Source organism: Neovison vison, chromosome 13 (genome assembly GCF_020171115.1).
Source record: "Neovison vison isolate M4711 chromosome 13, ASM_NN_V1, whole genome shotgun sequence".
NCBI classification, from domain to species: Eukaryota; Metazoa; Chordata; class Mammalia; order Carnivora; family Mustelidae; genus Neogale; species Neogale vison.
In genome coordinates, this window is record NC_058103.1 from 36,666,935 (window position 1) to 36,694,801 (window position 27,867).

Here is a 27,867-nt window from a genome sequence, read left to right on the forward strand (position 1 = left end):
TTGAAGGAAGTTAGTAAAATGATTTGAGATGAAGGAAACACATCCAAAAAGAGAAATCTATCAGCAAGGTAGAAATGTAAAACAGACTTAAAGGAAAAGTCAAGACAAGAGGCTTGATGTGGGGATCACTGGCACAGAGGGGACTACCAAACCTACAGGAGATAAAACTGCCCTGAGGGAAATGAGGGAAGGAAGGGGACAGAACACCAGACAAATGTCCACCATCATGTGGCTGGGGCAAGAGAAGGTGACAGAGGAGGGGTTGCAGGGAGATGAGACCAGAGGGCGCAGAATTTAGAAAGCCAAAGGCACCCTGCATTTCAGGAAGGAAAAGATGCTGATAGTGTCTAAAGCTGGAGAGATTAGTAAGGATTAGGACTCATTAAGGGGCACTACACTGATGTTTTAATAGTCATTGGCAATTTAAACATAGCCAGGGGCAAAAATTTGATTTATAATCAGGGGCCAAAGGTGAGAAGCCCCCAGTAAAGACCTCTGGGTATGAACAAGAGGAAGCATAGTAAATGACCCGAGGGAAGCAGGATGGAGAAAGTCAATGCATTAAAGTACCATGCTGATCCCAGTACAGGACATAAACATGTAAAAGATCAATTCTTTGCCATTCGCTGAACTGTGTCTGTATGTGCATAAAAGTGTGGTTAAGTCCTAACTGAGGTTCAGAATGCTTCCAGGATGAAGGGAAGGCGGAGGCTTCTTGAAGAAAGTGGAAGATGACAGACCCTAGTGGGTGAATGAGCATGCTGTCTACAGGCGGGCTGGGAGAGAAGGGCATTCCCGGCATGCAAGGCAGTCTCTAAGACAGTCTGGGCTTTGGGATGCTCAGCTGGTTTAGAAGGGTGGGACCACGATGGAGAAAGACTTGCTGGAGGTGGGGAGACTGACTACATCTCAGATAGAGAGGGAAGGAACCGGTCAAGAGGCAGAGTCTGGCGCTGAGGTTTAATGAAAGGACTGGCCTGGGGGTGGGGGGCGCCGGGGGGCAGGGGGGAGCCCTGGACCAGAGCCAGGATCCGGAGGCAGGTGGCGATGATGCTGGGATATTTCAGAACAAGGGGAAAACATCGTTTTCACATTAGCTTATAATGATTTTCCAAGGTAAGGGCACTTGGCCTTTAGTCTGAGAGGCTGGAGAAGATTTGGAAGGTCACAATGAACAAAAAGAGATTAATACACATTACACACTACCTTGTTCAAAAAAGAGGATTAAAGGGAGACTCTTCTCCCAATTACTCCTAAAAGAGAGGTATGTCAAATGCTTTGAAACACTATGGTGAACCTTTTTTTTTAAGATTTTATTTTATTTATTTGAGAGAGAGAGACAGTGAGAGAGAGCATGAGCGAGGAGAAGGTCAGAGAGCGAAGCAGACTCCCCATGGAGCTGGGAGCCTGATGTGGGACTCGATCCCGGGACTCCAGGATCACGCCCTGAGCCGGAGGCAGTCGTTTAACCAACTGCGCCACCCAGGCGTCCCTATGGTGAACCTTTTAAAGAGGGGCTCCTAGGGGCGCCTGGGTGGCTCAGTGGGTTAAGTCTCTGCCTTGGGCTCAGGTCATGATCCGGGATCCTGGGATGGAGCCCCGCATCAGGCTCTCTGCTCAGCAGGGAGCCTGCTTCCCCCCCCCACTCCGCCTGCCTCTCTGCCTGCTTGTGATCTGTCAAATACATAAATTAAAAAAAAATCTTAAAAAAAAAAATAAAGAGGGGCTCCTTGGAGTCATGTCAGTCTGAATTCTTGCATATGGAATTCTCAGAAAATACTCTCCTGTTATCACTGAGTACACAACAAAAATGCAAATAATAAGCAAGTACTTGGCTGTTTTTGAATTTGTGCAGAAGTAATGGTGAGAAACTTACAACAAATTCAGCCCCCGCAACTTCCCTCCCTAACAGTCTTTCAACCAAGAAATTCCTTGGACTTATGTCCTTTACTGTCCCTGTGAACCCTCAACCACCCATTTGGTTATGCTCAGTATTACCTGAACGATGGTTCCAGAGGACGAGGATGCTCTATCTTCCTCCACATCCCTATCATGCTTCCAGAGTGAAGACCAAGACCCAGAAGACGGCTCTGCTTTCTTATCTCCGTTCTAACACAGTAACCAATGGATTAGTGACAAAGTCATTTCCTACCATCCTCACAGCCTCCTACCTACCTCTCCTGGAAAACTCAGTTTATCAGGCAGTGTAACCATCGCCCTTAATTCCCCACCTCCTCTGTTTTTCACCCCTTTCTTCGGCTAACTAAGTCACAGGAGTCCAAATGTGGTTGACCTTCCTGAAGCCTAAACGATATTCTGAAAAGTTGGAAGTCAGCTCACATCTCTCAAGAAGGTTCTTTAAAATGGCGCTTTAGGAATTTCATCTGCTTTGGTAAATTAACCTTAAATGTTATCTTTAAATAATGGCCTGATGAGCATGTGTTTTGCTGTTGCCAAAGACAAACAGGGGATATTATAAACGTATCAGCTCAGAGACAAATAGAGGTCTTAAATTAGAACCACACGCCCAGGCTGTCTATTCTTGGCCCCAGTTCCTCCTCTGTTCTCACTCTTCCGTCTGCCGTGAAGGGGCATCATCAGATTACGAAGCTGGTGGTCTGAGCATACAGTGTGCCTGTGCTCTCCCTTGTCCTACCACCCTGTTCTATGCTGTCCTGGTCTACAGGGAAGCCGGTGGCTCCATGTGAGAGTGGTCCTAGTCCATAAAATGAGCAGAGGAAGTGTCTAGTGGTGACATGTGAGACACAGAGAAGACCGATCGCTCCAATTTCCTTCCTTTCGGCACAAGACCCATCATACCTTTTGTTTTTGAAGTATGAAACGAAAATTGATACCAAGAAAGACAACTGTCCATGTCCCCTTCAATCTGTTCTAACAAAGTCGTAAGGATGAGTAGTGTTAGCTGCGAACACAATGCTGCTTCAGACTAATTCAAATCTGAAAAAATTAAGTTCTACAAAGCACACCAGGAGTGCCAACCCAGCAACACACTCTCCAAACTTCAGAGGATATACTCAGAAGTCAGGATATGACTAAGAACTTCACCTCCTCCCTTCTGCTAACGAGTGTGTCTGAATTGCATTTCTCCCACTTGGGCAAGAAGTAGATTTAGACGCACTTGACGTTAATAATGTAGGAGAATGGCTTCAATCGCCCTTATAAAACAGCGGCATTACATTTTAAAATCCTCGTGTTTCCATTCATTTTTAAGAGCTTCCCATTGAACTGAACTTCTTTCAGCGATCGGTTCTCATGCAATATAATGAGAAAATCGTGTTCCTTACTTCGCTCTTCAGGGAGCTCTCTTCCGCCTCTTCCGTGAGCGCTGGCAGGAAAGACATGGAACCGGTTTTGTTCACCTGGAAGGCACAGCACAAACACTTGTAGCCGCTTTGCTGGTCACCATCCCCAGGATCCCGGCCCCGCCTGGCCGCGTCTTTGTGTAGCTAATTGTTCACTCCCTTAATTCAAGAAGCCCGCCCACCCATGTAGGTCAGATCTCTATCCCTTTTACCCACATCGCTCCCTGTGGCCCGTCCTCCAACAGTTCAAAATGGGATCCACCGCTGTGGGCTCCAAGTGGGCTTAGAGTGGGGTCAGGTCCATTTTTGACTCTGCACTGGGCTAACCGGTTGGGACAAAGATCCTTCCAGGAATGCTCCCACCCTCCTGCCCGTGGAGTTCCATTCACACCTCAAGGAACCTGGGCCCAAGAATTCCAGGTTGAGTTCGGAACAGACGAGCCTGAGGATTTATATTCCCTAGTGAACAATTTCAGGCAAATAGCTCCACTTTTAAAATTCCCATAGGCCAGGGGCGCTTGGGTGGCTCAGTGGGTTAAAGCCTCTGCCTTCAGCTCAGGTCATGATCTCAGAGTCCAGGCATCAAGCCCCGTATAGGGCTCTCTGCTCAGCGGGGTGTCTGCTTCCTCCTCTCTCTCTCTCTGCCTGCCTCTCTGCTTACTTGTGATCTCCATCTATCAAATAAATAAATAAAAATCTTTAATTAAAAAAAAAATCCCATAGGCCATCACCCTAGATGCCACAGGCTTTTCAGGGGACAAATAACACCGATTCAGCACTCCCGTGGGGGGAGTGGGACCAACATTAGCCTGAAGTACTACCCACCTTCCACTCAGAATCCCTCTCGGCCACTCCCTCCTCCTCTGATGCTCCGCTTGACAGCATTTCTTGTTCTAATGCTGGCTGGTCTTGCTGTAAATGCTGGTGAAGGGTTAGTATGGCAGCCTTCAGGTCCACCAGCAGGTTCTCCTTCTTCTGATTCAAACTCAGAATCTGCTTTTCCATACCTTCAATATCTCCCTGTGCAGAAAGAGCGTTTGCATCGCTGTGAGCCATCTGAGGCTGCTGCCTGCCCCCAGGAGCTCGCATCATTTGGTATGAGGGGGGGATGCGTGTTCTATGCTATTTGGTGTGCAGAGCCAGGAGTGAATGTCTGGGATGGTACAGCTCCTCCCCACCCTGGCTGTGTTGCCAAATGACCTGGCAAGGGTTTATAAGCTCCCTCATAGGATGACTTAGCTTCACTGGACAACCCGGTCCATCAGATTCACACTTGTTAATACTAACACTTATTTTTGCAGAAAACACAACAGTTTTCTGCAAAGGTAAGTGTTAGTATTAGCAAATGTGAATTTTTAAAATATCAACTATGGAAAGGTTGACATATTTGGAGGATCTGTGTAACTGGCCAAATAAAATTTTCCACACAATCAAGCATGATGTCATAAAACCATGCACGATTAGAAGATCCATTCAAAATACAAATAGGCCAATGAAACTTAATCCAAGGGCATGAAAGTTCATTGACATGGCTTTGGATTCCATTTAATGACTAAACTGGGGAGTAACTTCTACTGGTTGGAGTTTAGTTTCAAAGAATCGCTACAATTATTCAAAAGGGTTATTAAAATATTCCTTTCTTTTCCAAGTACATGTTCTTGAGAGGCTGGGTTGTTTTCATATACTTCAAACCCAACTACATACCTCAACAGACGGAATGCAGAAGCAGACGAGAACCTAGCTGTCTTCTACCAAGCCAGACATTTGAGATTTGCAAAAATGTAAAATGAAGTCACTCCTCTCACTACAGACCCTTTTGGAAACTGTAACTTCTTTCATAAAAAATATGTTATTTCTATCAATATGTAATGGGTATATTTTTATTTTAAAATAAACTAAATTATTTTTACATGTTTGAGTTTTCATTTCTTTCTCTATCAGTAGATATGATTCATATAAACCAAAGCTCTTTGGGGTCCTCGTATTTTTTAATGTAATGGGAAATTTAACAGATTTACCATACTGAGTCTTTAATGTTGAGTCTGCCTTACTGAGTCCACCACCTAATAGGTGTGTCCCCTTAGACCCCTCTGTTGGTAATTTGCTTTAGACCTCACAGCTAGCTAGTTTCACAACCCGGTTTGGAATACCATAGCACTGGCCTGCCCAATCAGCTTGATAGTAGGATAAACGCAGCTCTTTACAACACTTGGCACACACTCGGGTTTTTTTGTTATAGAAACATTAATTCAAAAATAAAGACTAAATTAAAAAAAAAAAAAAAAAGCCTAGCAGTAGAGGGTCAATATGAACACCACTATAACTGGGTCTACAGGATGTTGCTAATTATGGCATATGGAAATACTACTTAGTATATGTCTTCATTACAACAGGGTTCAGGGTCTTTACCTACAAAAAGCCCAGCCCACCCACCCTGCCTGGCCCCCATCTCAAAAAGCGAGATGGAAAGTCAGGTTGTCCAAATATCCTGTGTTATACCAGCTTCTTCAGTAGCAGAGCAAATTCAGACCCAAATGCACCTCTTTTATGAAACAGGAATGGAAAGGAAGGTACACATAATGTACCTTCAACTGGAAGAGAGAAGGAAGAAACATATCATACCATCCCAAAGGCAGATTCTAGACACCAATGGCTTGGTAAGTGATTACAGAATGAACTGCAGGGCAAATAAATGAAAGAGACATACCTGTACTTCTGTCAGGTTGGCAGCTTGGTCTGGTGATACACATTCAGGGGAGAACTCAGCTGAATAATTATTTAAGATCTGCTTCAAATTTTCTATGTCTTCATTGCATTCATCAGTCTGTTTTATGACGATCTATAAAATAAGCCCCCCAAAGAAGAATCTTTGTCATAATCTAAGGACTAGATTCATGGATTACTTTCAACGTCCATCCCCACCACAAGTTTCAATCAATTACAACAAATACACACCCACACTGTTTGTAAGAGAAAATGGCAGCCTAAATACGGAGAGAAATAGAGCTGGTGCCTGACTTTCTTGCTCTACTGGATGCCGGGACACCCTGAGCAGCACTCGGAGTACAAGCATAGTAAGACACGCCTTTGCTCTTAAGTATTTCCGGTTTAGTGGGCTTATTCTGGGAAGCATTTTATGGCACGTTAACCGGAAGTTGCCAAGTTTTATGAAAATACAGGCTCTTTTAATGCCTGCTCCATGTGAAGCTTTTCACACAGAAAGGTGACATTACTGATTTGGAGTGGAGAGGGCATGTGATCTGAGAGATGATGAATTTTCCCAATGAACCACGTCCTCACCCGGCAGCCCTTGGGATTAGTGATGTGCATTTTATGAGTAAGAGGTTGAGGGTTCAAAAGCAGTCTGAGTTTGTAGGAGGAAATGGTCAAGTTAACCAGAACAACACACTGAATCTAGTGTTAAGTACTGAAGCTCAAACCTATCTGTGTACTAAACTGTATGTTCAAAGTATGATAGAAAGATAAAGGGTAGCGATTTCCTTGGTACGCGCTACACAATGAAGCAAAACGCCTTTTAAAACTTCCAAGTTCCTGGCCAGTGTAGAATTCTTCCTTGTATTTTCTTTAATATTTAATCAGAATTTTAGCTGTAGGCTAGAAATAACTAAATATGTTCACTGAACACACCTGATCCCCAGCCCTCAATAACAAGCTACATCCTATTACCCACCCACCCAAGTAATTTGCCTTATTTTCCATAATGAGAGCACTTATAATATTCAAAATAGAAATTAAAAGAAATGTCCCATATTCTAATGATTTTCATTACCACTGGCTTACTTAATTTTGAAATACATGAGATAACATCCGATGTCCACCTACACAATAACAATGGAAAATTTTAGCAGCACAGTTTGAGACCTAACTTGACACAAAATATAATTTCCTCTTCTATGTCCCCTCTTCTCATCCTATGAAGAAGCCACTTGAAAGCATAGTTACAACTGTTATTTTCTTTTCCTGACCAGGAAACCAAAAAAGCAGGAAAAAAGCGTAAAAAGAATAGATCAAATTTTGTATCTCTTTGTTTTCTTCTCTTTATCATATTAAAAAGCAGTACAGAGAGCACCCGATTATTTTTTTCTCCCTGTGGTTGTTAGGAAATGACATCTGCTGGTCAGTAGCCAGGACAGAGAGATTCTATGAGCTAAGACTCAAACCAGAGGTTACAGTATCTTCAAATCTTAGGAGAACACAGAGTAGCCAGCTAAAAGGAAATGAAACTGAAGAGGGACAAAGAGCAGCTTTTTCCCTATAATCAGGTGGCGGCTGGAAATAGGGGAAAAAAAAAACAAAACACCTCTTCTCCTACCCCAGCCCATCTAATCAGGAAAAGCCAGTGGGTGGTTGGGAGAGTAGGGTGGGATCTGCCAATGGAGTTGAAACATCTGTGGAATTTAAGGCTCTTTCGGCAACTTTCTGTTCTTGTGAAAGTGGTTATTAATCTAGTAAAGCAAACCAAAGAAAAATGGAATTTCTATCTAATAATTATTCCTGACCTGGGTGGGCCTGGAGATCAGTCAAAACATAAGACTTAAAAAAAAAAAAAATTTAAAAAGCACAAACAGAACAAAAAAAACCCCAAAAAACCAACCTTCTGGGGAGAGGCTGAAAGATGTCACCAGTTAGAAGGAAGAGATCCTGGTATGGAGAATAAATGATACCAGGAGTCTAGAAACCCAAATTCCTGTCTTATTTGCACACAAATGAATATGGACACAAGTGAACTCCGTGGTATTTCAGCAAGTCATCTAACCTTCTGACTTTTGTCCCCTTATATGGAGAAATAAGGCTGGCAAGGTGCCTCCTCTAACTGTATCATATGTTAGAGAATAAAATGAGATGATTAATAGAAAAGGAACTGAGATGTACAGAGAGGTTATTGTGGTGCTGGTTACTGTAAGCGTCTCATGAAATTGCAAATATACTGCTCAGGTTCAAATCTCTCCCCACAGCATTTACTTGTGGAGGTCTTCAATAACTGTGGGATTAGAATCAAACAGATCATAACTATGCTTTAGTGCCTCTGACCAAACAAGAGTAAGAACTGAGAATCTGAGCAGTAAGATACTCTCTTTTATCAAATGTCTCCTCCTGGATAGTAATACTGGGAAGAGAACAGAAAGGAATCAACAAAGGCAGCATCTTGGGGTCATAAGAATCTCACCGACCCAACCACTAAAACTGAAAACAAAACCATCCTTTGCCACACACTTTCAGCCAATAAGCTGGCCGTCATCATCATAATGGCTCACCCTTAATAGTTCATTTTGTTCCCGAGTCACATTGTCCAACAGTTTAATATCCTGTAAAAGCTGGTTTGTTCGCTGAAACACAGGAAGAGGTTTCATTCCTGCCCGGGGCCTCTGCAGTTCCACTTGGTAAGACATGAGTTCAGCAATGGCTTTCTTCACGGGACGGATGTTTTCAAGTATGACCTTAATTGCATCAGATAAGCATGATAGATCAATGAAAAGAAATGGCCACTGAAAGTCTGTACAAAATGAAAATACTGTATGATTTAGTCTTTAATCTCTAGTTTTTATTTTTAAAGCATTTCTTTGCCTCAGACTCAAAAGAATTCTCAGATCACTTTTGACCAGATAGCTAAAAGTCTCAGGAAAGAAGGCCTGGGGCAAGAGAAACCCACCAGGGCTAGGTTCTTTCTGAGTTTGGACCACCCCAGCCTTCCTTCTCTTCCCTTCTTCGTCCCTCTCTGCAGAATTGGTGCTTTGAGTGAGCTGTGCAAGGACAAGTGCTGTCTTTGACATTCAGAGCACCTGAGCCTAGCATGGGGCCTCCCACAGGAGGTGCTCAAAAAAATACTTGAACGGTACCGCCACTTTTCCGAAGTCCCAAAAATATAATAATATTTCGCTTGACTGACATCTGCTCCAACAAGACCTGGATTTATATAATCTGGGAGGTAGGTATCAGAACTTCTACGTCACAGTAAGGAAACGGAGTACACAGAAGTTAGAAGACCCTGGAGGTCAGACTGTAAGAGGCAGGGCTGGGATTAGAGCCCAGGCAACCCAATTCCAAAGCACAGGCTTCTAACTTCTAGGCTGAGAGGGCAACAGTGTCCATATGCTGTTTAATATGTTCCAGATCCTGTGCTGGGGCTCTGTATACACCGTAATTGTCCAGTACAAACACCACAACACCAATGTGCAGATATGGAAGAGAACCCAAAAAATGTTAACTAATTGCTTGAAGTCACATAGCCTGTAAGCATGCACTTGGGTCTAGAACCTGGTTCTCTTGACTTAGAGGCTCAAGCTCTTGAACTATTAAGCACCGGGATTTGATGTTAAGGCAAAATTCCCAAACTTTGAAGTTTTCAGAAGAAATTAAATGAAAACAACAAAAAAACCTATAGGAAAATTACCTTTTTACAGAGAGTACTGCATGATTTAAAACATGGTATTTATTGTCATTCCTATCTATTTCCCAACTTTATTTTGGTATTACTCTAGCAAGACTAAGTACTCTTTATCATATTGTATTATTATATATTAAAAAATAAATGTAGTAATTATTATGAGAAAATGTTTTTAATAACGATCCATGCTTCCTTACCTCTCCGTGCTTAAGATGTTCTTCTGGTGAAAAATCAAATATTTCTTTTGATAAGAGGACAGCTTTGATTTTTGAAACTTTTTTCTCTACTGATTTTACTTCAGTTTCGATAGCCACTACATCCTAGAATTTCAGGAACAAAAACTCTCATGCAGTATATATTGTAATGTTAATAATGTATAAAACACAATTTATTGCTATGTATTCTATTTAACCAAAAATGTTTGTCACTTGTACCTCTTAAAAATTAATCAAGTCTATCTCCAACAAATGGTGTTGGGAAAACTGGACAGCTATCTGTATCTTATACCATACACAAAAGTAAATTAAAATGGATTAAAGACCTAAATATAAGACTTGAAATCATAAAAATTCTAGAGAAGCACAAGGCTCTGACTTCTTTAACACTGGCCATAACATCTCTCTAGCTTTGTCTCCTGAGGCAAAGGAAACAAAAGCAAAAATAAACTACTGGGTCTACATAAAAACAAAAAGCTTCTGCAGAGCAAAAGAAACAATCAAACTAAAAGGCATCCTATGGAACAGGAGATGGTATGTGCAAATGACATATCCAATAAAGGGTTAGTACCCAAAATATATAAAGAACTTATACAGTTCAATACCAAAAAATCCAAGTAATACAATTAAAAATGGGAAGAAGATGTGAACAAGCATTTCACCAAAGAAGACATCCAGATAACCAACAGACACATGAAAAGATGTTCAACATCACTGATCATCATGGAAATGCAAATCAAAACCACAATGAGAAAATCACCTCACACCTGTCCGAATGGCTAAAATAAAAAACACAAGAAACAAGTGCTGGCAAGGATGTGGAGAGAAAAGAAATGTGTGCTGTTGAGGGGAATGCAAACTGGTGCAATCACTGTGGTAAACAGTATGGACAATCCTCAAAAACTTAAAAAAGAACAGAATTCTATTCTATTCTAAAAAGAGAATAGAATAGAACAGAAAAAAAAATGATCCAGTAATTCCACTTCTGGTCAAGAATACAAACACGCTAATCTGAAGAGATTTAGTACCCTATGTTTATTGCAGCATTATTTATAATAGACAAATTATGGAAGCAGCCCAAGTGACCACTGACAGATGAGTACATAAAGAATATACGGGGTGTGTGTGTGTGTGTGAGAGAGAGAGAGAGAGAGAGAGAGAGAGAGATGGAATATTACTCAGCCATTAAAAAGAATGAAATGTTGCCATTTGCAACAAGATGGATGGATTTAGAAAGTATAATGCTAAATGAAGTCAGTCAGAGAAAAGACAAATACCGTATGACTTCACTTATATGTGGAATTCAGGAAACAAAACAAATGAACAGAGGGGGGAAAAGAGACAAACCAAAAAAGATACTTAACCGTAGAGAACAAACTGATGGTTACTGCAGGAAAGGTGGGTGGGCAATGGGGGAAATTGGTGAAGGGGATTAAAAGTGTACTTATTGTGATAAGCCCTGAGCAACATGCAGAACTGCTGAATGACTATACTGAATGCCCGAAACTAATGTTAACACTGTACGTTAACTATCCTGGAATTAAAAAAAAAACAAACCAAAACAAAAAACTAGTAACATGTACATAGATGTTGACTGCTTTCAATAAAAATGTCATTCTATTAACAGCATGTCAAACTATAGAGCACTGCTTATACTATACCTTCCTGAGATAAAACTTCTCTTAAGGCCAATTTTCAATTACACTATGAGAAGAAAAGTATTATGCATCTGAGTCAATTTTTTTTTAAGGATTTTGTTTGTTCATGAGAAACAGAGAGAGGGAGGCAGAGGCAGAGAGAGAAGGACCCCGATGCAGGACTCGATCCCAGGACCCTGGGATCATGACCTGAGCCAAATGCAGACACTTAACTAAGTCACCCAAGAGCCCTGAGTCCATTTTTTTAAACATTATTTGTATTTTAAGTAATTTCTACACCCAGGGTGGGGCTCAAACTCATGACCCTAAGATCAAAAGTTGCATGCTCTTCCAACTGAGCCAGCCAGAATCAAATTTTAAGTAAATTCTCGATAACTACACACTCTTTAGGTTTATCTTTGGAATGTGCTTAAACAATTACAAGTGGGTCTAACATTTTAAAAAATTATATCATTTACATAAAATTATAAAGTCACCCTTGGAAAATACACACAAAAGGAGCTGGGAATTTTGGCAGGATCTTCTTGCCAAACCCCTAATGAACTCTTGTCATGCAAAGTCACTAAATTACTTTATAATATCCTCAAGATTAATTTAAACAATAGATCACTTGTCTAGTAGTTACTCTCTCATCAAGGTCAACCTCTAGGACTTAGCCAAGAACCTCACAGTGAAAATGCTGAAGTGCGTGCTGTAAACCTACACACGGGCTCCAAACCCCATGTACAGAAGAATACATGCTATAAAACCATAATCAATGAATACAGGCTACAAACCCTACATACTAACGTTTACTTGCACTGTAAGAAGGCCTTCAGACCTTTACTTAAGGAGCTCAATGCATGAGGCACCTGGGTGGCTCAGTGGGTTAAAGCCTCTGCCTTCAGCTCAGGTCATGATCTCAGGGTTCTGGGACAGAGCCCCGCATCGGGCTCTCTGCTCAGCAGGAAGCCTCTTCCCTCTCTCTCTCTCTGCCTGCCTCTCTGCCCACTTGTGATCTCTGTCAAATAAATAAACAAAATCTTAAAAAAAAAAAACATAAAAAGAGGGGCGCCTGGGTGGCTCAGTGGGTTAAGCCGCTGCCTTCGGCTCAGGTCCTGATCTCAGGATCCTGGGATCGAGTCCCGCATCAGGCTCTCTGCTCAGCGGGGAGCCTGCTTCCTCCTCTCTCTCTGCCTGCCTTTCTGCCTACTTGTGATCTCTGCCTGTCAAATAAATAAATAAAATTAAAAAAAAAAAAAGAAAAACATAAAAAGAGCTCAATGTAGAGGGGTGCCTAGGTGGCTAGGCCTTCAGTGTGGAAGTGTCTGCTTCAGCTCCGGTCATGATCCCAGCGTCCTAGGATCAAGTCCCACATCATGCTCCCGGCTCAGTGGGCAATCTGTTCCCTCTCCCTCTAACCCCAGTTTGTGCTTTCTCTCTCTCTCTCTCAAATAAATAAATAAATAAATAAATAAATAAAATAAATAAAATTAAAAAAAAAAAGAGCTCAATGCAGAGACACTGTAGACACCAAAAGGTATAGATAGTAACGAAAGGGGATAGGATTTAAACACTACATAGAATCAGGTTGAGGATTTCAAAATCGCAGCAGTTTAAGCCATTTAATATCAAATAAATATAACTTTATAAGCAAATGAAACAATGAGTACAGTAACTTTGTAGTGATATCTCCAAGTTATGAAATGAAGTTAAATTATATTGGAATAATTTTTCCATCTTATATTGAAAAATATATAAAAAAGCATACAGTATCTCTTAGCATAATTTCTATCAAAAATTGTCAAAGCATTTAAAACCCTTGAAATAAGCTTCAATAACCAAGAATGTTTAATGATTATCACTCCCTGAAGTTACGTAAGTGTAGCATAGGGAATGTAACTGAGAAACAAAAAATAAATAATTAAGACTAATTGTACCTGCCTCTGCTATGTGACTTCATCTTTCAATAAATGCCTCACACATATCAAGCTAAAATAAATAAAAGTATTTAAAAATCCTGTGGCTCCTCCTCAGTAAATATTTGCTACTGGTGAATAAAAACTTGGGAGGTTATCTCCCTCTGCTAATCTGAGCTTTATATCAACAATATCGCCTCTCTGACAAAGAGAAAAGAGTAAGCATATCTGATCAGGATTCCTTCTTTTAAATAGACCATTTCTGGACTGAGAATGGGGTTTGAACCATGGGCTGCAAATTAAAGTAAAATATAATTCAAGAAATAAGAACATAGGGGCACCTAGGTAGCTCAGTCAGCTAAGCATCTGGCTTCTGTTTTTGGCTCAGGTCATGATCTCAGAGTTGTGAGATCAAACCCTGCATCAGGCTCCTGGCTTAGCAGAAAGTCTGCTTGAGATTCTCTGCCTCTCCCTCTGCCCCCTCTTCCCGCATTTGCTCACCCTCTCTACAATAAATTTTTTAAAAGATTTTATTTATTTATTTGACAGAGAGAGATCACAAGTAGGCAGAGAGAGAGGAGGAGGAGGAAGCAGGCTCCCTGCCAAGCAGAGAGCCTGATGCGGGATTCGATCCCAAAATCCCGAGATCATGACCTGAGCCGAAGGCAGAGGTTTAACCCACTGAGCCACCCAGGTGCCCCAATAAATAAATTCTTTAAAAAAGAAAAAAAGAAAAAAAGTAAGTGAAAAACGTACCAGATCAATGTCTCCATATAATTGGGAGTTGATTAGCAGTATAACTCTACTTTACTAAATGAAATATAAATTAAAAGTAAGAAATCACATTTTTAAAGTGCCAACTTACATCAGCCACCCTCTGAATCTGTGGAAGGCTTTCCATGATTTTTTGTTGTAAAGCTGCTACTTGACGACTTAACTCTTGTACAGACTGTGCTAAATCATCCGTTTCAAAAATTATTGACAAGTCTTCTAGATCCGTGAAAATTGAATGCAAAAGATTGTGTTTCTGTTCTGAATCTTCCAAAGCCATCTACACAATGGAAACAAAGGAAAAAAGAGAGAACATCAGGATACTGAAACAAGTTGATTAAAATTTAAATGAAAGAAAATTCTGTAACTATGTATGATGCAAATATCAAATTATTACACTGCATACCAGAAACTCATACAATGTGTGTCAATTATACCTTAGTAAGAAAAAATGTGAATTAGAGAACTTTTAAATTTGTCTCGGTATTTCAAACACCTATTCGTATCATTTCATAATAGAACACTAAACGCTCTACATTCTCAACAGCACTGGGTGACTTTATTTTTTTTATTTTTATGTATTTTTAAAAAGATTCACTATTTTATTAGTTCTTCTTCTTATCTTTTTTAGAGACAGACATAGAGAGCACAAGCAGGGAGAGGGAGAGGAAGAGAGAGAGAGAAAATCTCCAGCAGGCTCTGTGCTCAGCATGAAGCCCAATGTAGGACTCCATCCCACAACCCTGAGATCACGATCTCAGCAGAAATCAAGAGTCAGACGCTCAACCAACTGAGCCACCTGGGTACTCCACCAACACTCCGTGACCTCAGAGCATCTACCCTATTCTGGTGGGCTTCCAGCAGCTACTTTATACTATATAAACCTGCTCCTACAGCCGTTGGTAACAGAACTAGGAACACTAATTTGAAATTGGGGCCAAGGAAGCCATTCAGGCGCTTTCTCATTGGCTGGACTAATAATTTTGGGAACATGAATTTGAGAGAAATAAGTAAACAAAGTGGGTATAGGAAATGAAAAGACAATCCTGTGGCTTGCCAATCCTGGTGCCAGTGTTCTCCTCAGGCCCTCCCACATGATGCTACTGACTTCTGTACCATCGAGTTGACCCTAATAACTTGGGCACCAAAGGAGCACAAGCTAATAAAACTAAATGGAAGTGAAAAACCTCCATTTTTATAATTTCTTCGGCATTCCTCTTTACAATTTCTCTCTGTTCCTTTTAACAATTAAAATGTATTAACTTTTGAGGTGGCTGGGTGGCTTAGTCATTAAGTGTCTGCCTTCGGTTGCAGTCATGATCCCAGGGTCCTGGGATGGAGCCCCGCATCGGGCTCCCAGCTCAGTGGGGAGCCTGCTTCTCCCTCTTCTTCTGCCTCTCCCCACTGCTTGTGCTCTCTTGTTCTCTCTCTCTGTCAAATGAATAAATAAAATCTTTAAAAAATAGAAATAAAAAATAAAATGTATTAACTTCCAAACCTAACATTTCAAAATATCTATCTCAGTATCCAAATGCAAATGTTCAATCTGCTCATGTAGTCTTCGGGTAATTCCATAAAACATAATATGGCATGAGAAAAAACATTCACTTAATTCAATGAGAATTCTAGTCATATGTCTCTAAAACTTATGAGGTTATTCAGAACTTTACATTGTTCTTATTCAAAATACTAGAAGAATACTTTATGGAAAACAAACCTTAAAACCAATGCCTTTTTTACCAATAGTACTATTTATAACAGCATCAAAACAAAAAATATTTAGGGATAAATTCAACAATTCATGTGCAACACCTGTACACTGAAGATTATGAAACACTGCTGGGAAAAATTAAAGAAGACCAAAATAAAAAGATACATCATGTTCCTGGACTGGAACAGTCAATATGGTTAAGATGTCAAGTCTTGCCAAACTAATTAACAGATTTAATGCAATCCATTCAAAATTCCAATAGGCCTGTGTATATTGATAAGCTGATTCCAAAATGTACATGGAACCACAAAAGACCCAGATTAGCCAAAACAAATTTGATAAAGAGCTAGCTGCAGAATTTATGTGACCAGGTTTTAAGATTTACTATAAAGCTACAATAATCCGGACTGTGTCACATTAGTGAAAGGACACACGGATCAGCAGAACGGATGAGAGAGCCGAGAATTAGACCCACACTGATTTTCAACAAGGCAGCTGATTTTATTTATTTTTTAAATTATTTTTTGGGGAAGATTTTTATTTATTTGACAGAGAGAGAGAGACGCACAGAGAGAGGGAACACAAGCAGGGGGAGGGGGAGAGGGAGAAGCAGGCTTCCCGCTGAGCAGAGAGCCCGATATGGGCCTCGATCCAAGGACCCTGGGACCATGACCTGAGCTGAAGGCAGGTGCTTAATGACTGAGCCACCCAGACTCCCAAGGCAGCTGATTTTAAATAAGGCACTGAAGTAAGGCAAAGGTGAGTCTTTTCAACAAATAGTAAACACTCAATATATTCCCACAGGAAAAAAAAAAATCAACCTTCATACCATATTAAATAAACCTGAAATTGATCTAAGAAGTAAAGCTATAAGATTTCTAGAAGAAAAGACAGGAGGAAGCTCTTGTGACCTTGTGTTAGGTACAGATTCCTTAGATACAACACAGAAGGCTAAGCCATAAAAGAAAAATACTGATGAACTTGACTCCATCAAATCCCTAACATTGGCTCTCTGAAAGATACGAATGAGAGAACGAAAAGGCAAGCCACAGACCAGGAGGGTATCTGTAAATCATGTATCTGATGAAGGACTGGTTTTTAGAGTATTTTATAAATAACACTTACAATTCAATAACAGACAAACAGCCCAATTAAAAATTCAACAGACATATCACAAAGGAAGTGTACAAATGACAAACACACAAGTAAATTACATAAATAAGTAGTGAGTCATAAAGAAAGGCCATTTAAACCACCCCAGAAGATTCCACCTAATACCACTAGAATGGCTAAAATTTGAAAGACAGATAATATTAAGTATAGATGAAAATATGGAGCAATTAGAACTCACCTGGCCAGGGGCACCTGGGTGGCTCAGTGGGTTAAGGCCTCTGCCTTCAGCTCAGGTCAAGATCCCAGGGTCCTGGGATCGAGCTCTGCTGGGCAGGGAGCCTGCTTCCTCCTCTCTCTCTCTCTGCCTGCCTCTCTGCCTACTTGAGATCTCTGTCTGTCAAATAAATAAATAAAATATTTTAAAAAAAAGATTTTATTTATTTATTTGACAGACAGAGATCGCAAGTAGGCAGAGAGGCAGGCAGAGAGAGAGAGGAGGAAGCAGGCTCCCCGCTGAGCAGAGAGCCCAATGCGGGGCTCGATCCCAGGACCCTGGGATCATGACCTGAGCTGAAGGCAGAGGCCTTAACCCACTGAGCCACCCAGGCGCCCCTAAATAAATAAAATCTTAAAAAAAAGGCAAAAAAACCTCACATGGCCAGGGGGCTGAAAATGGTCCAGCCATCGTAGAAAACAATCTGACAGTTTCTCATTCAGTTAAATACTTACATAAAAGTCAGCAAACATACTCCTAGGTATTTACCAAATGATGCGACATGAAGACATACATGCACACAAAGATCTGTATATGAACGTTCACAGCAGCTTTGCTACAGTAGCGTGTGGCAGGCAGCTTCTAAGTGGACCCCCAGATCCCTTAGCTGATTCTAAGGGCAGGAGTATTAGGAGGTGGGGACCTCCTGATACTCCTGCCCTTAGAATCAGCTCCTTTGAATGGAGACTGGGCTTACTGATTTACCAGCTTATTTACTATTGGCTTTACTAATTTATGTACTGAGATGTCATTTCCAAGATTAGGTTATAAAAAGACTGTTTCTAGCCAGGGGGCTTTCCCTCTTTAGACTGCTCACAGTTAGTAAAGTTAGCTACCGTGCCATGAGGCAGCCTTGCGGGGAGTGCCACGGAAGTGCATGTTTTGAGGCCTGCCGATAGCCAAGTGAATGACCTTGGAAGTGCATCCTGTCTTTTCCCTCACCCAAACTGAGGCTTGACTGCATTCTTGCAAGAGACCTTGAGCCAGAGGCACTCAGCAAAACCATGCCTGAATTCCTGACCCACAGAAATGGAGATAATCAATGTTTATTGTTTTAAGCTGCTAGCCTAGCAAAGCTCAAAACTTGAAACAAGGCAAATGCCCATTAACTGGTGAAAGCATAAACATACTGCGTATATCCATAAATGGGACACTACTCACCTACCAAAAGAATGAACTATCTATAAACATTAACCTGAGTGAATCTTGAAAACATAATGCCAAATAAACAAAGTCAGGTACGAAAGGTATATACCACATGATTCTATTTATAGGACCCCATGGAAAAGGACAAACTATATTAACAGAAAACAAAGAGTGAGTGATTCACAGAGCTAAAGACAGAAGAGGAGACAGAGGAAACTTTATGGGGTGATGGAGATGTCCTTTATATTGATGGTGGTGGTAATTACATAAATGTATACCTTCATCAAAAGTCATCTAGTTGCACACTTAAAATAGGTGTATTTTAGCATGCATGGTAGCGCATGCAACTCTTTTTTTTTTTAAAAGATTTTATTTCTTTATTTGACAGAGAGAGATCACAAGTAGGCAGAGAGGCAGGCAGAGAGAGAGGAGGAAGCAGGCTCCCTGCTGAGCAGAGAGCCCGATGCGGGACTCGATCCCAGAACCCTGAGATCATGACCTGAGCCGAAGGCAGCGGCTTAACCCACTGAGCCACGCAGGCGCCCCGCGCTTGCAACTCTTAATCGTGGGGTCAAGAGTTCAAGCCCCACACTGGGTAGAGTTTACTATAAAAATATACATATATATATATTTCATCAAGGTATAATTCACATATACTAAAATACACTGTATATATGTATATGTATTATAGTATATATATACATATATATGTGTATACACATATATATATATGTATATATATACTATAATACATATACATATATACAGTGTATTTTAGTATATGTGAATTATACCTTGATGATATGTATTTAAAAACAAAATTGTTTTTCTATTTTTACAATGACAATTGATTTTCAACAATTCTTTTACAATAGCAGTCTTTCTAGAATCATCTTTGGGTTATAAAAACCTGTTTAAAACACAATCCAGGTAGAAGGTTATAGTGCAATTAAAAGGGAAAGCTTCGGACGCCTGGATGGCTCAGTCAGTTAACTGTCTGCCTCTGGTTCAAGTCATGATTGCAGGGTCTTGGGATCAAGTCCCACATTGGGCTCTTTGCTCAGCAGGGAGTCTGCTTCTCCCTCTGGCCCGTCCCTCCCCCACCCCCTGCCCATGTGCCCCTGCCTGCTACGCTCGTGCTCTCTCTGACAAATCAATAAAATCTGTTAAAAAAAAAAATGCCTGATAATACTAGAAAAATAGAAAAGAATATCATAAAAATAAGACAACTATTTTCAAAATAGGGGAAAATGGGAATTTCACATAGAACTAGTTGTTTGAGACTTATTTCTCATTGTAGGATTTATGAGGATGCTTTCTGAGGTAAACCAACCTCCCCTTGTGCCTACTTCTTCTAGCTCATAAACTAGAGTTCCACTAAGTTCTACTTCATAAGGTTAAGGCCAGCAAATTAGGATGTCTTAAACAGTTTGAGAGATACTTCTATACATTACATCTGTGTCAGTAGAAGATAGCAACAGTATAGATGCTTTTGCTTGAGTTCACTTTTTTTTAATGGTTCCATTCGTTTATCTGACAGAGAGTGAGAGAGCATAAGGAGGAGGAGCAGCAGAGGGAGAGGGAGAAGCAGGCTCCCCACTGAGCAGGGAGCTGGATGTGGGACTCGATCCCAGGACCCTGAGATCATGACCTTAGCTGAGGGCAGATGCTTAGCTGACTGAGCCACCCAGGCGCCCCTTGAGTTCACGCTTGAAAACAATTTTTTTAACTCAGAACAAGCCTGAGGAAAAGAATTATTAATTCCTCTCTTGAAATGATGAAAAATACAGGCAATTTAAAATAAAAGAGACCATGCTATGGGGACATGGAAAGCCAGCCCGAGAGGTGAGGGCAGAAATCACAGGCAAGGGGGAGAAACAAACGGATGGCTGAAAGGCAGCATCTTTACAACTGTTACCACGTGGTCCAACAAGTCTCACACATCAGTGAGGTACAAAGTCAGCTGTTCCCTCAGAACATACCGTACTAGTCTAAAGATATAACAAGGAGCTGGATCAACGCTTAGGTCTGGTTATTCTAAAATTGTGATGGAATAACCTTTATCCTAAGAGACCCTTTCTTGGGGTTGAATAATATGGAAGAGAAGGAACGATGCCTTCACAGTACAACTTAAGCCAATACTTGGCATCTGGAAGATCTCTTGCAGTCATGGCCTGAATAAGAAAAAACCCTCATTTGTTTTGTCTTTGTAAGCTAGCATGGAGACATCGGGCACCAAAAAGGACAGAACATTTGGAATCACGGCATGCTATAACCAGAAGGAACTATAGATTCATTTTCTAACGCTGTGTAACTAGTTACCACAAACTTCATGGCTTACAATAAAACAAATGTACTCTCGCCTAGTTTCCATGGCTCGAGAGCATAGGCATAGCTCAGAAGGGTCCTTGGCTATCAGAGGCTATCAAGGCTGCTATCAAGGTGCCATTTGGAACGGAGGTTTCTCTTCCAAGTTCACTCACGTTGTTGGGAGAATTCAGTCACAGGGCTGAGATCTCGGTTTTCCTGCTGGCTACTGACTGGGGCAAGGGGTCACTCTCAGCTTCTGAAGGCTGCCCCGGGGTCCTAGCCCCAAGACCCTCCCCTAACATTGCAGCTGACTTCATCAAGTCAGCTGTAGAACTCTTCGGTGTGTTCTCAGGGAGTCTTATAATCATATGACCATGATTAATCACGTATTCCTGGGAGTGACTAACCCATTACCTTAGCCATACACTGTAACCTAATTAAGAGTGGCTAATTCATCACATACTTTCCTATCCCTGCCCACGCTCTGCAGGACGGGATTATACAACTGTGTGCATCAGGGGACAGCAATACTGGGAGCCATCGTAGAATTCTGTTGACCAACACCATCAACACTAATCACTCCAACATTCTTCCTTCACAGACAGGGGAAACCACAGAGGAAAACAGCAGATTACCCAAAAAGTCGTGCAGTAGTTATCAAGACAGAAAGAACTAGATCCCGTCTCCAAAATTTCTGCCACTGCCAAGGAAGCCTGCCACTCTCCCAGGCTTCCTTCTGCCATCTGGCAAGGTTGAAGATAAGGTGGTTTCCTGGGAAAGAAGGGTTTTTTCTAAGCACTGTGGTAGTCAACTAGACCATGAATCATTATGCGGATTCTAGGGCCCTCAGGAACACTGAAATTCCTTACCTGAAGGGTGCTGGCATGCTGACTCAGCTCCTTTGAAGAATCATAGTCCGTAGGGCTGGCCAACAGACGGCTGGTGTTTTCTATCCAAGCCTCTGTACTCCTCAAAAGGTCGTGATATTCCTCCATCTTAATCGTGGCCTGGGAAAGAGAGGCCGCAGCAAGGAGTCTGACACCTTCTACTTGAGCCAAATGAGCCTTGAACAAAGACTCTGTTATCCCGGGGGGACTTGCCCACCCTCTCCAGGTTTACCTTCCCAACTTTGAAGATGAGTAATCCTGACCACAGGTAGAAAGGACTTAAGAAGTTCTACCCTAACGCTACGGGTCTCGTAACTGTTTCCAGGTGGCCTTGCAACTAGTCTGGTCCCCATCTGATGCTTCATTCTCAAAAATGGATTTAAGTTTTGTCCTCCATACGGGGCTTTGTCTTCTAATATCCCAGTGCCTCTGGGACTAAGAAGTCCTGCTGCCTTGTTCTTGCTAGATCACACATACAACTCCTCCACCATGACCTCTATCTGGAAAGGCAGGAGACAGTTTCTTGTTCCTGAGTGACATTCTTTCTTGTGGCTGGCTCCTCCCAGGGACTCCTGAGATGGCCTGTTGGAAATGCCCATGACCTGCCGAAGCCCAGTGCTCAGCCTGGCCTCCTGCTGCTGCAGCCCGACTTCAGAAATCTGCTTCTGCCTGTCCAGTCGGACTTCCCGCCAGTGTGAGCAGTTAAAGCTCTCCTCCCAGTGCCCACCCGAACCTGCCGTGTGGCTCTAGCTTTAGAACCTAAAACTGGCAATTCAAGGGAAACCGGCTGCCTCTGAATATCTCTTTTCATTTTGTTTCAAAGCCTTCTCAATATCACAGTAAGCTAAGGATCGTTATCACATGTTACTGTCGTACCTTATTTAACTGTGAGGTTCTAGATTCCGCTCTCTGTGAGACTTGCTGATACTGCTGGAAAGGAATCATCAAGTTATCCATCCATTCTTGAGCCTGTCCTGGATCCTGCTCAACAATGTCCTGCACTTCAGAATCCAGCTCATTTAGCTTGCAATGCCAGAGATCTAGCTCATCCCACATTTTCTGAAGAAGGAAACCGTAAGTCACTTGGAATGCAGAGGTCGCAACTCGCTGTGTTAATTCCCAGTTTTTGCCCTGTATTTGCACTTGCGAATGCTACCAAAACAACATCACAGGCACACTATTTCATTTATACCCAGAAACCACTTGTGACCTAAATTGAAAAACACCTTTTCTGAGGTCTCTCAGTCTAATTGTTTTTTGTTTGCTGCAAGGGTGCAGAAAGACCGGGATATTTCCAGAGAATGACACCAAACAAGGACAATATAACCCTACTCTTTCAGGAATGATGAGATAACATTATGTTATACCCAAATCTTTTTAGAATACACACACACACACACACACACACACACACGTATGTATATGTGTGTATTTAATCTAGAATACAATTTTATTAAGTATAAAGACAGGGGTGTGTGGGTGGCTCAGTTAGTTTTAGCTCACGTCTTAATGTCAGGGTCTTCAGTTCAAGCCCCACACTGGTCTCCAGCATGGAACCAACTTTAAAAAATATTATAAAATTAAAACTAACAAAAGGAAAAGATTTGTTTTGACTTAGGATTAATGCAGTGGCAAAACATTCTAGCAACTGCTTTTGGCTCAAGAAACCAACAGACTGCATTCAAGCCTGGACTTGTATGGTCAGAGGAACTCTCAAAGGTAAAATATTTAATTCTTACTTAATATTTGCTTAAAAACTGAATTTTTAGAAATAGGAAAAATAGGACTGGTTAAATTAGGTTCCTCTACTTATTAAGAATCAAGATTTTTTGTCCGGTCTGACCTATTTTTAAAAGTCTCCATTCACATAGAACACTTCCTTAAAATGTAGATTCGAATAAGAATGCTTTCCACATGCAGAAGTTTACTAGGAGTTAATGGTAGAAAATTAGGCTTATATACAGTTTTACCTAACACTTGATTTCCTAAGATATTTTACAAAGGAAATAAATTTGGAATTTGTTTTCCCGTTTCCCTTCGTCGTCTAAAGAAAAGCTGTCAATTCTTTTCAAATCCTAGTGAAATATATTTTTTAATCAAATATGTCTCAGCAATGTTCTGTGTTGTATTTCCCATGTTACTCTAGGTTAGGAAAAAAAAGACTCCAAGAAATGCTTAAACACAGAAAACATGTTAGCTTTGTTTTCTATATTTGATATTTATATACAATATTTTTTTTTTTTATTATCAGCCATCCCAGGATAAGGTCCTTACTCTCCTTTACTTGTGAAAAGGCTAGTTCATAATCGTAGGCTCTCAGGGGTTCAGGCACATTCTCCCCATGGAAAAACTGAGAACAGTTCTGAGGCACCTGGGTAGCTCAGCCGGTTAAGTGTACACCTCTTGGTTTCAACTCAGGTCATGATCTCAAGGCTGGTGAGGCTCTGCACCTGGCATGGAGCCTGCTTGGGAGTCTTTCTCTCCCCCCCTTCACAGCCCCCCCCCCCCAAACAACAACAACAACAACTGAGAACAGTTCTTAAATGCAACTTTCTCCACCAAGCCTCTGCAGGGGACCCTCGGTAAGGGGGTCCCTGTGGATCTGAGTTATGATCTCTGTGCTTCTGAGTCATCCACAGGGCACACCTTGAGGACTGAGGAAAAGGAGGAACACCAAATGCTGAGGGAGATTAAAGGAGGAAGTTACCTTTTGAATTTCTTGAGCTTTCTCAATATTCTTGCTTTTCTGCTGCAACATCTTTTCAACACTGTGAAGCCCATTGTTAATTTCGTCTATCTTCCTACTCATTGTATAGGAGGGTGAACTTTTCAAAACTTCATTGCTGATCTGTTACAATGAAAGAAAGACATATCTGGCTTACAAACATCTTCAATATTTAGTTACAGGTTCAGGTGATAAAAGGAACAGTCATACTGTTAGGCAATTTTATTCACAAAAATCTTTTAAAGGCTGGGACGGGAGCATCCCAAACCATGCCAGTTAATAAGATAATGAGAGGCAGATCAGCAGACTAGACCAATGGTGGCTCTGCTGACTTGACCTTTTAAATCCAATCTAAGAAAAGAAGAAAATCAACAAACAAAAATTTATTGAATGTAACCCACACCACATAGTACAGATCTGTGCTGAGCTGATCAAAACTAAGCGTACTGTCTTAGGCATACCCCAGTGGAGCAAATGATATGAAAAAATTCAAGGGAGATAAATTATTTATTATACAGTCTCTCATTTTATGAGAAGACCTCTGCATAGACCAATTTTCAATATAACCTAACCTATTCTCAAGCTGACTTAAAAAAATGTAATTCCCACTGTAGTACTGATTTGGGGGAAATAACCTTCTAAAATTCGCTCTTTCTTGAGGATGCACAAAGCTTAGTTTTTCTCTGTGTGAATGTTTCTAGTGTGTTCACAGCAATCAGAAATCTAGCCGTTGAACAGTGTAATTTTTTTATCTGAATGATTTTCCTAAGAAAATAACTTGGGCTAGGAAAGATAACAGATGAATGTTTAAAGTGTCATTTTTCAAATACCTGCTTAGTTCTTGTTCTTGTTTTTGTTTGTTTTGTTTAAGGCTATGTTGATAAGGCTTTCCCCTTGCAGCCACTAAATAACCAAATAATACTTTATGCTTATGTATAACCCTTTAACCCTTTTAAAAAACCACTATATCTGTATAACCATGGAGACTAAAACCTTTCAACGCAGGTGGTTATCCTGCCTGTATCAAGGCAGCAGTTAAAACTTGTCCTGAGAAGCCCAGAGTCATGAGACTGAAGTCCCAGGCTCTTTTTAACATTTCAGGATGTTGATACATTTATAAAATGTTTTTATTCCACAGATCATAATGCAGTTGATATTTTTAGGAAAAAAATTAATTCTATGTTGGTTTTTAAATTGCTGTAATAGCTTTTTATTACTTTGTAACAAATTACTATAAAGTAAGTTTTCTGATATTGGGGCAGTTATTCTCTAGGCAGAAAAGCGTATAATTTAGGTCCATGATTTACAAAAAGTAAGCAGCCCTTCGAATTACATCAAATGGTTTAGAATTGGCCTGGATCTTTCAGACACACCAAACAATAAAAATCAGTTGCTATTTGTTACAAATACACAAGTTACTCTTGAAATTTTCAACTGCTAAATTTAAGATTGATTTTGATTATTCATTCTGTTAGCAATTTTCACATGAAGTATTCATGGAAACAAATTTAGTTGCTCTCAAAACCTTTAGTATTCTCTTGAAATCAATAGTGCATGATTCTTGAGCAAGTACCTCATAACAGATTTTCTTGGTGTTTAATCAACAAAATTTGTTAAAAATGTGTATTAGGAGCTTCCATGTTTTTTCATGGGTCAGATTTTTCTGAGAAATCTGTTAAAGAAGTTAACTGAGTTTGAAACGCGATTTGTGTGTGTTTGCATTTAAAATCTATTTTATTAAGTTAGAGGTACTCCCGATTTCAAAAGGAATACAAAAATCCTTCCATGCATGCTGGACCAAATAGAATTTTGTTCTGTTGGATGTAAGGGCTCTTTCTATAATTCAATAAATCTGTCTTCTAAGCTCCTAGGTCTCCAGTACTATGAAACATTTCCCATTCTTTCTTCCAACCTTTAGAGTCATCCATTCAGGGGTAAAGATTTGTGCAGGTGTGTTCTGACAACTGTGTTGCCACCATCAAAAAGATAGTGTGTGTTAAATGCTATTCCTCATGAGTTATGAAATTTATATTCTTAATGTCCTTGGTTGCAATTTCAGAACATTCACAGGGAATAAGTGCTGAAGCAAAACATTATTCTTGTCTAATATTTTAAAGTGATTCTCCAGTTAAAAAAAAAAAAAAGCTAATCTATTCTACTTTTAAATGTAAGAGAAGAAAAACTACGCATCTTGACAATTAAAAATAACCACATTATCTAATTCTGTTATGTCACTTTATTTAGAGCAATTTCACCTCCGTATTCAATACACAGAATTATCACTTACCTAAACTCTATAAAAACAGGCATTGCTAAAATAAGGGCAAAGGAAATGTGACATTACAGGATCTTTTCTTTATATCCATTCAACTCATAAATAATAACACTAGTACAAACAATTATTACCTTCTCATCTATGTCTTCTAAAGCTTTTCTGCATTCTTCCACCTGGGATTCAATCTCTGCAGGGACTAGGGTGTACATTTCAGAATACTTGATTCGCAGTTTTTCCATAATATTCTCAAAAGTCAGCTTCCCTTTCTTAAAAATGCTTTGAAGCTCCTAAAAATCACCAAGAGAGTTTCAAAAAGGTACAGAACAGGGAAAAAGTTTAACTCTAAAAGTGAAAGCAGCTTTCCAGCACATCCTTCTGATTTAAATGAGCACACTTTGCATGACAAAGGCTCACTACTGATACAAGCCGATTAAGCCGAAGAGATACTCAGTGCGGTCAGATGATGCTTTCTAGTTTGTCAGAATTGAACTTGATACCTCTCCATAGTGTCAAACCATTGTCCTCAAAAGACATTACAACATCTCCTGCTTCTAAAGCAACTCTAGGATTTAACTATCTCGGTTGCAGTCTTGAGCTAAAAAGCTCCGAGGAGCAAAAAAAAGTTTCCAAGAAGTTTGTTGGGGTTTTTTTGTTTTTGTTATTAACTTGTTGCCATTTCTGTTTCTTCCTACATTATCATCACAATGATTCAAGGCCACTAAAAGCCCTAGGCTTGAAGCACAAGTGTCTGCTTTCATGTAATTAGACAGCCCAGCAGAGCCCAACTTCTTTCAAAAAGGCAGGGTTCCAGTTCCCTGCAAAGAATGTGGATTTTAGGAGATAAAAGAAACCTGAACAAACAGTGTATTGGTTGCGGCCTAGAAACAAAATCTGATCTACGTTCTCCTGCACTAATTATAAAGGAGAAACTCATTTGTTTGGGAAAGTTTCCCAAAGATCAAGTGGAAAAATACTTCTTGACTTCACTGTGGCTTTTTGGGGCTTGTTTTGTTTTTCCAGTAGCTGTTCAGTAGCATTATTCGTGTTAATGGGTTGAGTCACCGCACTGAAGAATGATTACAATTTGAATGACTCCGTGATGTGTCCCTGTTTTTTCTTCACCCTCAGCTGAGAACGAATCTAGAGATGGAAACT

General features: G+C 40.5%; 1 protein-coding gene across 15 annotated transcripts in view; it reads right to left on the reverse strand.

Moving 5' to 3' along the window:
- The window catches only part of SYNE2 (spectrin repeat containing nuclear envelope protein 2), a 330,800-nt gene that overhangs the window by 105,358 nt on the left and 197,575 nt on the right, over nucleotides 1-27,867 (reverse strand). For 14 of the 15 annotated variants that reach the window (XM_044231769.1, XM_044231767.1, XM_044231774.1 and 11 more), the window contains 11 exons: nucleotides 26,844-26,999; nucleotides 24,420-24,560; nucleotides 22,589-22,771; nucleotides 21,695-21,832; nucleotides 14,366-14,551; nucleotides 9,927-10,049; nucleotides 8,600-8,782; nucleotides 6,031-6,162; nucleotides 4,149-4,343; nucleotides 3,306-3,380; nucleotides 1,999-2,109 (listed from right to left, as the gene is read on the reverse strand). In XM_044231769.1, the coding sequence (XP_044087704.1) occupies nucleotides 1,999-2,109; nucleotides 3,306-3,380; nucleotides 4,149-4,343; nucleotides 6,031-6,162; nucleotides 8,600-8,782; nucleotides 9,927-10,049; nucleotides 14,366-14,551; nucleotides 21,695-21,832; nucleotides 22,589-22,771; nucleotides 24,420-24,560; nucleotides 26,844-26,999 (1,623 nt within the window). Of the gene's footprint in view, nucleotides 1-1,998; nucleotides 2,110-3,305; nucleotides 3,381-4,148; nucleotides 4,344-6,030; nucleotides 6,163-6,278; nucleotides 6,358-8,599; nucleotides 8,783-9,926; nucleotides 10,050-14,365; nucleotides 14,552-21,694; nucleotides 21,833-22,588; nucleotides 22,772-24,419; nucleotides 24,561-26,843; nucleotides 27,000-27,867 lie in introns of those variants that run through there. The other variant, XM_044231779.1, reaches the window with a different exon arrangement.